The following is a 15355-nucleotide window of genomic DNA, read 5'->3' on the forward strand; positions in this document are numbered from 1 at the left end:
ATCCTTCCTAACGCTTTGCCGTTGTTACAGATCATGTCAATGGACATTGCACTAGCCCCACCTCCCAGCCCTGCTCGGCGGGGAAGCCTCGCGTCCCGATGGGTCCCGAGGGGCCACGGCTTGCTCGCAGAGGCCCTGGCCGACCGCCATTCCGCAAGGCCCAGTCTGCTGCTTGCATGGAGATCTCTTTGCCTGTGTCCCACACTGAAGGTGTGTGCTTGTCTTCCCAATTCCCACCCTTTAACCTCTTTAACATCCCTTCCCTCCAAAAAGTGCATGCTATCCTCTCACCCTGGCAGAGTGGGTTAAAAAAAAAAATCATGCTAATGCAAGTTTGCGGCACTGAATTTAAAGTATGCTTTTTCAAGCCTGTTTATCTTGAGGTTGCATTAAAGAACATATCTATATCTATTTATATATAGATATAGATAGATAGATAGATAGATATGAATGAAGAGGACAACTTTATGAATCAATCGGCATATTATTAGAGATTTCATAATTTGCATGGGGCAACATACTTTAAGTTACTGTAATATGCTGTAGCAAATAGCTTACAACTTTGATATATAGTTTTGTCCAAAAACACAATGCAAATAATATCCTCCTGACTTTCTGAAACACACACTATAAATCTTAGCAGCTTGCATTAGCATCATAAACCAAAATAACAAGTATGGGAGGAATGCAAGAAATGACCCTTGCATTGTGTCGCTTGTACCAACCAACTTACAGGCTTGAAATACTTGTGCAATAGAATTTTTTTCCCTTCTTCTTCTTCTTTTGCTTTCATCTATCAAACACTAATGTGAAGAAAATTAATCCTCGAGATGTAGCCACCGGCAACGTTTTGGTAAATTTGATGTTGTTTGAAATCAATTGTGGACTTTGTCGCTCTAAAAAGTAATCAAGCTTTCTTGCCGCTCTGCTCAGTCATGTTAGTCATTGCTTAATAATGCAAGAAGAATGAATGACTTTAGTGGTTGGAAACAACGTATCGATTCAGGAAAATAACAAAAATGCAGAAAAGTGGATGGAAAAAATATATACCAGTACTTACCAACACACACACTTAGCTCGACAGACATAGTAAAACTCATTTCAAAATAATAATCATGAAAGTCACCACCTTCCGAACGTGTGAAATTGCAAGTCACTCAAATAAAACCTGACTGACATTTTTTTTCATATTCTTCTCAGTTTACCTATGAATTTCATAAAAGTCGCAGCATGGCTGGCCACATTTCAAAAAGCCTCCTATGGTGTGCACACATAAAAAAAAAAAGAGCTGAATAGAAGGATGTCAGATTTGATTTGCACCCTGGCACTTTGACATTTTCCCTTCCCTCGTTGTATTCACACAATGACTTTGATCTGCAGAATCTTTGAATGAAGTGAACCAGCAGGTTATTTGCCTGTGTGTACGTGAATGTGTACACGTGTACGCCCTCATGTTTATCCTATTTGTGTTCCAGACCTTGCAGCTTGCATTATTTCACTTTCATGACAGTGGAAAACAAAAAGCAAATGTAAAAATGATTGGAACATTTCAATAATTACCTGAGTAATTACTGACAAAAGGAAAACTAAGTACCGGTACATAATACACTTGGGCTTTGAGCAGACATTTGTACGAACACCAAAACCACCTCCAGGACACCTGACATATTCTATCTGTATGATTAATTCCACTGCACAGCACCTCAAATTAGGTCCCAGGTAATAATATCATGGAGCCAAATCTATCTTTCTGATAATTCTGGTACGGCGTGGCTTTTACAGGTGGTGGAGATGGAGATCAGCGATAAGAATTTTGAAAAGGAAAGACTGTCGTGGTTACATATGTTAAGAGGAACTGCTTTCAGAGGCTGAGAACAGAGCAGCGGAAAGGCTGGTCAGATGGATGGAAGGAACTGTGTGGCAGATAGCAGAGGAAGATTTGAGAGTGTGAGCATTTATGTGAATGTGCAGAAGTTCCAACAAGTGTGAAGGTATAAGGTTGTGAATAGGTTTGATAATGAGGTGGAAGTTTTTGAAGTGGACACTGTAGATAATCAGGAGTCTTTCAAGCTACTAAAGAAGAGCTGATTGATTCATGGATGGGGTCCAGGAGATGAGGCATGCATTATTTTAGACAAGTTGACCAAAGAGAAAAGAATTGTAATAGTCGGTTCAGGGGTTGGCCAATGCAAGAATGCAATATTTTGCATCCAAGGAAGTATACAGAGCAAGTAATATTTTCACTGTGAGATTTGAAAAGGTTTTTGAGGATGATATTGACATTGTTGACTTAAAACTGGAATGACCGACTGTGAAGGAAAATGCCTGCCCTGGTTTGGTTGGATTGAATGAGGCATTCACTTTTATCACTGTTCAGTTTGCGCCTGTTGCGTGCTAACCAGAATCTGATTTCCTATAAATAGAACGAGGTGTGGTTGAGATGAGTGTCATCTGTATGGCAATTAAGTTGGATGTTAAATTTACAGAAACTACGGCCAAGGAAAAGGAAGTGGCGTAGATGAAGAACAGAACCCAACCCTAGAACAGAACCTTGAGAAACCCCACAAGTGACAGAAAGTGTAATTTGATAGATTTGAATTGAAAGAAGTGAGAGCGTCCAGAGAGGAATGATTTGAACTATTTGAGGTCATTTGTTAAGATAGGAGTAGAAAGCCGTGTCCAAAGGTGCACTCAGCTCTGGAAAAATGTCACTGGTTCAGAGTCGGCTATTTAACAGGATAAATGCAGTTCATTGTTTCACAGTATACATCAATGACCTAAAAAAAAGAAGGATCCAGAAAAATAAGTGTCTGTTTGCACATATAAATTTAAGGAATAATCTGTTTCAGATTTACATAAGCATAATCTTCAGTGTATACCGCTCTTGATTGTGTGTACTTAGAAGAAAACAACATGCAAAATTTAAGCGCTACCCTGTCCTCCCCCGTGTGTTATGTATGAACAGATGCTTTTCAGATGAGGCCATTACACGTGTGCTCATCTACAGTATTTGCCACATTTAGCTGTGTTGTTTATCTGTCACACTGCCTTACCACAGTGAAGAGCCAGCAGGATCACTGCAATAATTGAAGGTCAACATGCAGTGGTAGAGAGAAGCCTGATGTTAATGAGGCCTACATGCCAGGTGAAATGACAGAGCAGGGAAATGGCAGGGGAAGCTGCACTCAACCGGCCAATTCCATACCTTTGACTTTAGATGAGCAGCGTCTCCATTAGATTTATAGAAAACGGGTTCACCATGAGTGGTTCGTAACCTAAAAAAACCCCCAAAAACATTGGATGCTGCTCTCGTCTTACCGAGGACTCGCTGTACAGTGCATATGTTACTGGAACTAGAGGCGGGGACTGAAATATTTTTGAAAAAATGATTGCATTGGGTTGATGTGACTGAGTGATTATTTGTCCAGATGTTGAAGAAGCTTTCAAACTACCGTTTGGTGTACACCCACACATCCATGACTGCATCATATAAATATGAAAGCAGGGTTAGGGTTTTTCTCTCTCTCTCTCTCTCTCTCTCTGCATCTCTCAACACACTCATCTAGGAAGATGTGAAGGACAGTAAGTACTCAACGAAATTGAGAACGATCCAATTGATACATATGGCCCTTTATTCAGCAACGAACCATATATATATATATATATATATATATATATATGTGTATATATATATATATATATATACATATATATATATATATATGTGTGTATATATATATATATATATATATATATATATATAGTGAAACCTATTTTGTCAAGGGGAATCTCTGTGATTCTGTCGCTCGGCTTAGTTTATGCACTTGCACCACCTTTTAGCCCTGTCTCACATATTTAGATTGCTGTCTCTTCCTTTATCATCAACTCAAGACTGACTTAGCTACAGTAGCTCAAACTCCCTTTAAGGGCCCACTCAAGGGTCCTTGTGTCCTGTCAAGGTACCACTGCGCCTGACTTTTATTAGACAGTGCCCCACCGGCTGTGTCGCACAGTGTAAAAACAACACACACACGACAAACCCAGACAACTACAATCCCATGCTCACTGTGAAATAAAAGTTTTGTCTTTGGCTCATATACAACAGTGATGTCATGATACCAAAATTAGACTTGAATTTCTATTATCAGTTGTAGAAGCTCTACGGCACGATTCTGCATGAGGACTTATGAGATATACTGTATATGATTGATGTAAAACTGTGGTTGTCATATCACAGTCCTGTATCGAGGCTGAATGCACCTGCGACAGCTCTACGCATGTATCAGATATCATTAGAAGTGCAGAAACATTTAGCTGAACAGATGGTCCTGAAATGGTGTTTAGAGTGATGCCACTATAGCAGTAAGTCTCACTCTCTGTTGGCTGTGTATATTTCAAGAAGTCTCTGCAAACTCAGCTGCAATTTTTTCTTTCTTTTCCTTTTCTGTCATTCTCTGGCACAACCGTGCATCTGTTTGTCTTGTGTTTCTTACCTGGATGTTTGCGCTTGTTTGTATGTGCGTCGCGTGTGTGTGTGTGTGTGTGTGTATGTATTTTGTGTGTGTGTGTGTGTGTTTTGTTGGGGGCGTTGGGGTGGGTGGGCTGCTTTGTCTTATGGGCTTCATGTTGTCGGGGATCGGTTAGGTTTTGCATCCAGGAGGGCAATGCTCCAGCAGTTACATGGAGTCACAATGTACTCTCACGACGAACACCACACCACCACTTCCTACTGCTGGAGTGACAGAGGTAAGGGGACTTCAGCCGCTCACGCATCCACTACTTATTGATGAAAACGTCAGTCCTTCTTTCAGTATGTGTAGTTAGTACGGCTGATGCATCTGCAATGTGCCTTCAAATGCTTCCTGTCCTGGGATGGGGGGCATGTGGTGATGCTTTCTTTCTTGTCGAGCATTAAGTGTGTTTTGCAGCATACTGTACATGTTGGCAAGCAGCCACTGTGCAGTAAATCTCCACACCCCCTTCCACAGTCTTTTTTTAGCTTGTGCACACGTTCTCATATCACCTAGGATAGCTGCTGAGAAATTTCTCAAAATCATTTTGATCCTGGTACTGTATGCGTCCAGAAGGCTTTGCACCATCTGTAGCTGTTGTTACATAAACTCCGCACTCACTCACCGAGGCTGTACCACACATTGCCTGGCTCTAAATAATTCACTAGTGCTGTAATACCGAAATACTTTTCTGATGGATGTATAGTATGTGCTCAGTAAGATTCACCCTGTGCTCTCTGTTTTGTGTATGACTGATTATTCTTTTTTTATTTGTATTTATTAGTACCTAAGAGTGTTAACATTTCACATTGTATGTGGAATTAACCTGAAAATCTTTCAACTCTATGAATGTGTGTTTGTGAGGGTGTGTGTGTGCTTGTGTGTGTGTGTGGGGGGGGGGGGTTGAACTGATTGGTCGACTAGTTGACAAGTCATCTTTACTATTTTGCATTGACGTTTAAAGCTTGAAGCCAACTAATCGCTAATCTCATATTTTTTGGCATCTCATCTTCCAATTGGACAATTTACAGTGACTTTTAACGCACTGCCTTTGCCACATTCCAAAAAGTCGGTGGTGCAGCAAAGTTTTATATTTTTTAAATGTATTTTCTGAATTCATCGACTGATTAATTTTAAATTAGTTCCAATACTATCTTTATGCAAAACCAACCCGTAGCGCAATAAGGTTGTGGATTGCTGTACAATACTGGGAAGAGAAACAATATCTTCAATGAATCGACTTTGACTCAACGTTCATCTCATCATCGTCTACAAAGCATTTTTGTGGTTCATCCCTTAGTGCAGGGGTCGGCAACACGTGGCTCCAGAGCCGCATGCGGCTCTTTAGCGACATCTAGTGGCTCCCTGGAGCTTTAAAAAAATGTTTTATGTTTGAAAATGAAAAAAGATTTTGATAGTAGGCTAATATAGCTCAAATAGATATAGATACATGTTGCAGCTCCGAAAAGGAGAGCTGTGGTGTTAGTTTTTTAAACACTTTATTTATGCTTTGAACAGTCTCGACAAACACAGACACGTCTGCGTCCGGCTCCGTGCCTTCTCTCTTCTCGTTCGACTCGAGAGGCGTTCAAAGACAGCCTCAGAAAAACGGAAATTAATGATCACTTAAATGACACTAAGAAAACCGAAAATAATGCACCAAAACAAAAAAAAAAAATCAAGGGAGAAAATTACAAAATAAATTCTATGGGGGCGTTTGTGAACACACAACAAAGGAATGAATAACATAAACAATTCTGAGACAGTCCAGTCTCCTACATACATACAGCATGTGTTTCCTTCATTGTAAGTTTTATAGAAGGCTTTTCATTTTTTGTGCCTCCACATATATTTGTTTTTTGTTGGTTTTTTTTTTTTTTTGTCCTTTCTGGCTCTTTCAACATTTTGGGTTGCCGACCCCTGCCTTAGTGTGTGTGTTTTATCTTTTGTTTGTGTGTGTGTGTGTGCGTGTGTGTGTGTGTGTGTGTGTGTCAAGAATGACATTTCATTGTTTTTTGTGGCAAAATGCCGGAAAACTGAAGATCTTCGAATTGTCTCCTTACAACGTTCTCTCGCTCTGTTAAACAGTTCTTCGGAATTTCCTGTCTTTGTATTTTTTTTATGGCAACTTGTACTGTTCTTCTCTTTGTTTATTGCTGTCTTTATTCCATCCATTTACTCTGCCATTCTCTCACTACATTTCCCTCATTTTAATCATCTTGTATCTCTCCCCTCTTGCATCGTGTCTTTATTTTTGTCTCTTTGATGGCTGCCGTCGATGCAGAGAGCCGCGAAAACTCCTTCAGCCGCTCACGTAGCTCCAGTGTCTCCAGCATTGATCGTGACACCAAAGAGGCAATCACCACACTGCAGTTTGGGGAGTCTTTCGGGCGAAAGAGCGACACTTTGCCAACTCCATGTCTGTGGGTTGGTACCAGCCTTGGTGTGATCCTACTCATCCCAATGTCCATCCCCACGGACCTGGAGGAAAGGATGGAGGAACCGGTCACCATTGGTCCCTGTGGTAAGTCCGGATGAGAAATCTAAATTGGGCATTGATCTAAAAGACCAGACCATTACAAGTTGAAACCAAACAAAACCATAACAAGGCGACCAAAAAAAAAAAAACTGTGCAAGTTTGGGTCCCATTATTTTAGTCCCAGTGGTTTGCTTTCAGAGAATCCGCCTGATTAGCATAGACAAACACAGCCAGTGTGGGGCATAGAGTAATCGTAATCAGACAAAGTCCACTCTCTTGTGGTTCTGTGACATCTCAAAAGTCTTCCCAGCAACCTTTTTCAGTTGCCAATTTAAAGATCCACAACAGGAGATTTAAAAACACATTTTAGAACTGAAAAAGGTGGAAGAAAGATTCTTACGAAAGGTCACAAACTTACGCGTGGCTACACGATGTGTTTTCAGTCTGGCTTGTTTTGTGGTTACTTGATAATGTCACACAAACTGAAATGCCATCGTACTCCAGGCTACTCCGCTACTATAATCGGAGTCTATTTTTGTCTTAACAATCATACCAATTCTTTTTCCCTTCACTTTGGCCTTGGAGGTGGATTTAAAAACAAAAATAGCAATGAGTCACAATGTTTTGGTTCATTAAGAAATGCTGTCAAACAAGAAATGCATATTTAGTACAAACCCCTCTCTTGCTATCTACACTGAGACGAAACAAATGTTGAAAAAACTATCAAAAAATGATCACTCTCAACCAAACGAAACTTTACTGCTTGGGAGCGTGTTCCATTTTCTTGGCTGTCTTGTTTGGGCTGGTTTCATTGCAGCACTGTCAACATTTGGTCTCCCACCATGGAGGCAGATGTTATTGTTTGCTGACTGTCATGGCCAAGAAGGCATTTGTAGTCTTGGATGTAAGACAGTGTATCAAGTTTTTTTGTTTTCTTACAGTAAACTCACTGCGGTGCAGTCACCAATGCACTTTGCAGCTTTTTATTGAATGCTGGTCAAACGGTAAAACACACCAACGCAATGATCCCACTCACACAGAATCCCCAGGCAAATTGTGCGCTCACCGTATTGGCGTTCAAAATCAGTAGTCATATTGTTATCAAAATAAATAAATAATCATCTCAAAGGCTTTACCGTAAAACGACATGCAGGACCTGTACTTACAATAAAGATGTTTTTTGCCTTCCCTCTGATGACTCTGCTAAACACTCTTAGGGGCAGTTCTGATGCTAAAGGGTTCTGTGTTGCGCTTTGGCTTCTTGGACTGCTTGGGCGCACTCATTGCAAACCCCTACGAGGTTTGGCGTGATCTCAATGCACCAGAAGACCCCGACCGACCAAGAAAGCGCAAGCTGGTGCACTATTCACCCTCATCCTCCCAGGACACCTGCGGAGAGGGACATCTGGCTATCGTGTGCTCCGAGAGGCAGGCCAAAGTGTTCTTGATGCCCTCACAGTCTTGCCTCTTCGTCCACAACATCACAGAGTCGTCCTTCGTTCTGCGGGCTGACGTGGTGTCAGTGTGTAACAGTGTGTGCCTCGCCTGCTTCTGTGCCAATGGACATGTCATGACGCTCAGGTATGACCTCCAAAACATGCCAGAGGTATATTTACAAACAACTGTTTGCCCTTGTCCTTTTCTCTGCACTTTTCCCCTCATATTTTCCCCTCATATATTTTCCTATGCCTGTGTTCGATTCCTTCATAAATCAGTTGTTTCTGTGTATTCATATTAATTAACAAATGGAACTAGCAAACAAAGGGCAATCAAAATGTTATCATTTTTTTGCGCTTGCCTGAGGTAAACTTAATAATAGCCATCCATTCCTTTTCTTTACCTCAATAGGATCCTTTCCCTATCCCATTTGCGTTTAAGTCATTTATTAGCGTGCTTCTCTCGCGCACTTTCAAATTCTCTCGTCAAAGTTTCTGACATCACCGGCATGCGTAATGTGGAAATTTGTGGCGAACCACCAAAGATGTGTGATTTGGTGAAGTTTGAGGGTGGCCCTCATGAGAAGTCCTTGAGCAGTGTTCCGTAGAGATCCATATGGAAAATACGTCCCACTTTAAACATGAAATGAACTTGCGCAGTGGATCTGCAAGTTATATTGATCGTTTCCAGTGACGCGTGTGGGGCTCATCAAACAGGCTACTTTGAAGGCGCATGCGTATTTGTATTTTGTATTTAATAAATGCAATAAAAGCAATTTAATGACCTAAGGGCCAAGTGCAAGTGGTGTATGTGGCCCAGAGCTGGGCCAGAACAATTTTGCTCACTGGGTTGAGCGAGGGAGTTAGCTAGTACACGTGCAGGTGCTTGACTTCAATTGATTTCATGATCGGCATAGATGAAATATAAACAAATTATTCTAAAACAAGTTTTCGGGGAGCTCGTTTACATACCAGTTGAGTAGAAGCACCTGTGGCCAAAGCCAAACTGGCAGGGTTTTTACTTTCTAGACCAGAATTTGGTTCCTTATGTCAAAAGCTAAATATTGTGTCCATTACAATGACTGCAGTTATTGTGAGCGGCACTTTCAAAAATTCCAAGCCACCAGCAAGAGTCAGCAGCCACGCTGTCACTCGGCCGTGACTTAAACACACAGGGGACTATGCTCCTTTGTGCAAGATGTGTGGTGCACCCGGAACTATTCATCAGTCAATCGCATGTCACACATAGCCAAACTGCTCTTCACACTTGCTGCCGTGCTGCCATAAATATCATCTTCTCAACAAATTTGAATCCATTGCAATGATAAAGTCGGGGTGTAATTGGAAAAATACTATTATCCAGTCATCTGATTTCCAGACCGCTTGTCCTGTTCAGCATCCCAGAAAAGAGGGAGACTATCCTGCATGTGAGACAACTACTTATCGGCGACCAGTCAGTTACAGGGCGCTTCGAAAAAGACATTCATTTACATTCGCACGACAGGAACTCAACATGAATTGATCTCTCACTGGCTGTGACTGCATGACCCAGCACTATTGCAATAGTTAAAGAGCAATGCTGAAAATGCATTCAGATGTTCTGCTCTTGGAAGCACTCCCAGCAAACAGAATAGATTTACATAACTTGAATTGCAACATTATTTTCAATGTGCTGTTTATTCTTTGTTGTTCATCCCCACAGTGACAGGAGCCATTTTCTTGCTTACTAATTGCCTTCTATTGTTTTTGTTGCCTACAGTTTGCCCAGTCTAAGACCCCTGATGGATGTTAATTACCTGCCTCTGACGGACATGCGCATTGCGAGAACCTTTTGCTTCACCAACGGGGGACAGGCACTTTATCTCAGTTCCCCGACAGAGATCCAGAGAATTACATACAGTCAGGAAATGTATGACAATCTGCAGGTCGGTGGATGCAAATGCATATCACAATAGTTTTAATTTCTTCAATGGCATCCTCATGTATGCAGATGTAGATATTGACTGCTCTGTTTGGGGGGGGGGGGGGGGTTGTTTGTTTTTTTCTGGCGAGCCTAACAGTGTCTACAGAAAGATAAAGTCACATTGTAGTGTACACACATCTGACAGCCCTTTACACTATGATATATTTTACTGGTCTTTCCATTGTGGCTAGTGAGTTTATGATGTCAACACAACAGAATGACCTATGGCCTTTTGGTTTTAGGATAGATGATACAGGTCAAAAGAGAACAAGCTTCTGGGGATATTGCTTCGTACTGGACCAGCGGTGAGCCTGAGGGTGTTTGAAAAAGGCATTGAGGCGGGCAGTAAAGCCTCTCTCAGGCAGAGTGATGTCAGATTTCTATGATTGGCTGCCTGCTACTGGCTCGACGCAAACAGATACTTGAGCCTTGTTGTGAGAGTGACTTGGCTCAGAGATTTTCTAATCTTTTTAGGCTGCTTATCGGCACAAAGAGAGAGAAAGCAAGAGACGGTGGATTCTCGTAGGTCCATATAGCTGCTTTTGTGATGGACAAACACATTTGCATCTCATACTGTATGATGAGTATAGTATAGTCCAACATTTGTCATTGTCGAGGCCGGTTGATTTTAAAAAGCCCCAAAAAGGAATTTAGACAGGTTTCAAAATACATTGGACATCTTTAAAGATGCTTAGCACGTCTTCAGCAATTGTGAGAATTATGAAGTGGAGATGGGGGTGGCTAAAACAGGGCCAAGTGATGCACCTCGGTCCCACCATGAGTCACCTCTCACCCAATATATAAGCACTTTCGTTCACGTGAGCGGTTATCTGGCACAACAGATAGCTCGAAAGAGAAATTGGAAAAAAAAAAGTCTCACTTGAAAGCCAGCGGTGGACTAGGGTTTTGCGCTGGCCAAGCTGAAATAGAGCACCTCATTGGGTGGGATACATTCCAATCCACCTGAGGCTTTCAGTGGATATATTTTCTGGCTCAAATGTGTAGTTAAGTGTTGGCAAAAGAAAGATGATGACGTAAAAGTAAAAAAATGAACTTCACCACTTTGTCAGGTTGCTGTAGTGGTATTTGATTGGCAGTTGACAGTTGAGTGGGATGTGGTTTCAGCGCATTGAGCAGACATGTTCAATTTTTCATGATTTTGAAGCCTCATTTTCTATACTTGATTTTTTTTTCTTCATCATTCACAATTTGGCAGAGTCGTTAGTAAAACTCTTTTCTGTCATATGCCAAATTTACAAGACCTATTTATTTTCACTACACAGGGACTGTGAGGGTTTTTCTTTTATACAACGGATAGTTTTATTATGATTGATGTACAACTTTTCAGCCTAGTTTGTACTGCAGTGAAAACAACTGGCAAAAACTTTGTTAAGGTGATGGTGCTACACTGCCATCTCAAGGCAAAAAAAAATTGAATCTACCATAGTCTATCTGGGAAATATTAACAAGGTAGGATGATTGTCATCTACATGTGTTTTGTAATTTGCAAAGGTTATGGGAAAATGTATGCATTTTGCATACACTAAATAAGAGTAACATTTTTAATATATATTTTCAAGGACATTGATGTAAAATGAAGATGCAGCATATACAGTATTCAATAGGCTCCAATCATAATGAGATGAATGTGTGCTCATTGTCACCTTTTTTGGAGGTGAAAGGTAAAATCTTTTATTTTAATGACAACACATGACGCAGATGTGATGCCTGGTCATAGGTATATTTTTTACCACCTTGCTGTAGTGTCTCTTACAGCATTGTTATCACTTGTAGGAAATGCTCGGAGAGCTGTTTACACCAACAGAAACACCAGAAGCCCAGAATAGAGGCTTCCTGAAGGGCTTCTTCGGGGGAAATGCTCACACATTCGACAGGGAGGAGCTCTGTGTGTATTTCTGGTCTTTTCTCTTGTATTTTTCTTGTAAAATATCTCGGCTCAGAAAATGATGGTATACCTACTTAATTTTATTTATCTTATCTGGCCCACAGTTGGTGAGGCAGCCGCGGGTAAGGCATCTCGGAGTTTGGCCCAACACATCCCTGGTCAGGGAGGGATGGAGGGCATGAAGGTGGCAGCTAGTGGGGCAGTGGGTGAGCTCGCCAGGGCCCGGATTGCTCTGGATGAAAGAGGCCAGAGACTCGGTGAGCTGGAAGAGAGAACTGCCCTTATGATGACCAGTGCAGAAAGTTTCTCCAAGCATGCTCATGAGGTAAAGCCAAGACCTTTAGAACAGTGAAATTATGTACCGTACTTTAAAAAGTTCTCAACGGTGACATGTTGTGACATTTCATTACAGCTCATGTTGAAGTGCAAGGACAAGAAGTGGTACCAGTTCTAGTTAACGGGAGCCAAGTGAGGCCGACTGATGGATTTCTGAGGGCGCTGTGCCAAGGGCAGGAATTTTAACTCAGCGGATGAGAGCAAATAAAAGACAGGCTGACAGACTTTCTCTTTATGGCTTCTGAGCCAAGTGTGCAACATCGTCACACAGTAAGAGGACAGGAGAGATCCTCATTTGATCATTTGCTAAAAAAGATGGGGAGAAAAAGAATGGTAGCATTTAGAGGACTGGATGTGTGCGTGTGTACCTAATGCGTGGATGTGTGTGTGCGCGTGTGTGTGTGTGTGTGTGTGTGTCCTGGCTATTTTTGGACGTCACTGTGTAGATACTCAACCATTAAGGAATCAACATGACATGCATGAAACAAAAAAGGAATGACTATCAAAATATCAAACTGCCATATTAAAAAGCAGCATGCTTACTTTAATGCTACTTTGACAGGAGATTCAATTATTTTTTTTTAATTTATTAATATAACCAACTACGGAAACTATGAAAAACGTTCTATTTTTTGAAATATTGACGAAAAAAATCTATATATAAAAAAACAGAAATGTATACCTGCATCGCTAATAAGCCAAAACTTGTGTTCTTTTTCCCTTTCCTCGTTTTCCTTTTGACATTTTTTCTGCAAATAATTCTTGACACACTTCAAATGCACATTGTTAGCTCTCTCTTCACATACTAAAATATAATAGTAAAGCTTTGTTGATACCAGGTACTCTTGGCTTCATCATAGTGCAACCATAGACGGATTTTGCTATGAACCGCACCGTTTAATCAAGTCTATGTTTGGGCTGCTGCGACTTTCGAATACAAGAAATGTTGAGGCTATATTCCCCTCCCCAACTACCATTCAGAATTCAGGATTCAGAAAAGAATAATTTGACATGTATGCAAAGGCTTGGGCAACACACCATATGTTGATATAAATTTATATACTCACATGCCATAAGGAAGACGAGTGCAATTCGTGTGAAGTCACAAAGAGCTAGTGAGTCGTGGTGGTCATATGCCTCCGGTTACACTCAGATGAGATATTGACGGATGTTAAAAGGGCATTTAATGAGGTCAAAAATATGTTGTTTTCCAAATAACACTTATGATTTTATGTTGTGTGGGTCATTCTTTGCGAGATGTGCTGGTTTAGTGGAAAATGATGATGTGTGTATGTGGAAGAATGAGTGCCACATGTTAAAAACAAAATACTGATAAACATTACAATACAATACGATCAGTCTCTGCCAAAGCAATTAAAAAGAACTGCCACCCTCTCATATCTCTGCAATCCAGTTGTTACAAGTTGTGACTTGTGTATTTTCAGGATTCTAATGGACCTGCGTGTTCATAACAGTGATTGTTGCTGTCTGTGTGACGGCAGCGCAAAGAGGAGTTGGCTTCATCATCCATTCAACCAACTTCCTTGTGAGTCGTTTATCAGTAAATGGTTCAGAAAAAAATAAATAAACAGTATTTTTCCAGTACTATTCAGATGTGAGTCAGTGAAGATGTTCATGTATAAAAGAGCAGCAATTTCAACTAAAGGCAACTGTGTTACTTTATTTCATTCAATATTGTTCTTGATGATTATGGTATCCTCTTGTCGCAAGTCCTATATTTGATGGTGACAGCCTCTCAAATGGAAGGCCCTTGTATGTTAAAAACAGCAACTGTTTCATGATACATGGTGGTGTATCATATTGTGATTGTGTTGTACATGTCAGTGCTACGCGACAGAGGCCAACGACATCGAGTGAAGAGGATTTTTTTTTGTACCTGTGTCTTTGTATTTTAAAATGATCTGGAAAAAAAAAATCTCTTACACATCAGGCCTTTATGCACACAAGCATTGACACAAATTAATCACTGCGCCTTGTTTATGTTGATCGCGCACCTGCATCGCGGTACACCAACATACACATGCAAAGTACAGTGAAACATAACCGCAGTGATGTCTCCTTTCATTATTAGACATTTAGACCTGCTTGTCAGGCTACCGAGACTCATTATTTTCACCCATACACTTCAATAGATGAGACACGCACATTTATTTTGACTCAGTGAGACAGCTTGAACTTGTCAAAAATGGTTCTCTGTACCTTCAATTAAGTTTATTTTCGACACAGTCTGAATGGAATAAAAAAAGGTATCAAGAAAAAAAAGTGACCTCAGTTGACAGGGTGTTTTTGTTTTCTTTGTTTTTATATATTAACTGTACTTTTCAATGTTGGGTGAGACAAACAAAAATGTGATACAGATGGGGTATTTTTCTCTATATATGTTGTACCTGTCACTGCTGGTACTCCGTTTCTGTCTAAACCACTGAAACTTTGTTGTTCTTCACACAGTAATATACCCTTGGGGGGAAAAACATTCTCAAGTTTTCTGTATTATGGCAGCAAAGTTTGTCTTCTTTAAATGGATTCTACCACTTTTTCTTCTTAATATTATACTAGTGTAATAGAGATTACTTGACTAAAAGAGCTGAACATATGTTGATGCAGAAGCAAACTGATAATAAACATGGATTGATGTACATCATTGAGAGCTGTATTGATCACTCGTGCAGTATTTGTAATTTCATGCCAAGCATCTTTTGAAAG

At 40.6% G+C, this 15355-nt stretch overlaps 1 protein-coding gene across 13 annotated transcripts in view; it reads left to right on the forward strand.

The window, feature by feature from the left end:
• Nucleotides 1-15293, forward strand: part of stxbp5l (syntaxin binding protein 5L) — a 100624-nt gene extending 85331 nt beyond the window's left edge. For 7 of the 13 annotated variants that reach the window (XM_086123089.1, XM_086123077.1, XM_086123079.1 and 4 more), the window contains 8 exons: nt 31-210; nt 4645-4746; nt 6796-7035; nt 8208-8571; nt 10186-10351; nt 12184-12295; nt 12400-12620; nt 12708-15293. In XM_086123089.1, coding sequence (XP_085979215.1) covers nt 31-210; nt 4645-4746; nt 6796-7035; nt 8208-8571; nt 10186-10351; nt 12184-12295; nt 12400-12620; nt 12708-12749 — 1427 coding nt within the window. In that variant the 3' untranslated portion in view covers nt 12750-15293. The remainder of the gene's footprint in view (nt 1-30; nt 211-4644; nt 4747-6795; nt 7036-8207; nt 8572-10185; nt 10352-12183; nt 12296-12399; nt 12621-12707) is intronic. The other 6 variants (XM_086123081.1, XM_086123084.1, XM_086123085.1 and 3 more) reach the window with 3 other exon arrangements.
• The last annotated feature ends 62 nt before the right edge of the window (nt 15294-15355 follow it).

The sequence above is a fragment of the Hippocampus guttulatus genome, chromosome 11 (genome assembly GCF_054856545.1).
Source record: "Hippocampus guttulatus isolate MCC_2025c chromosome 11, RoL_Hgut_1.0, whole genome shotgun sequence".
Classification (NCBI taxonomy): Eukaryota; Metazoa; Chordata; class Actinopteri; order Syngnathiformes; family Syngnathidae; genus Hippocampus; species Hippocampus guttulatus.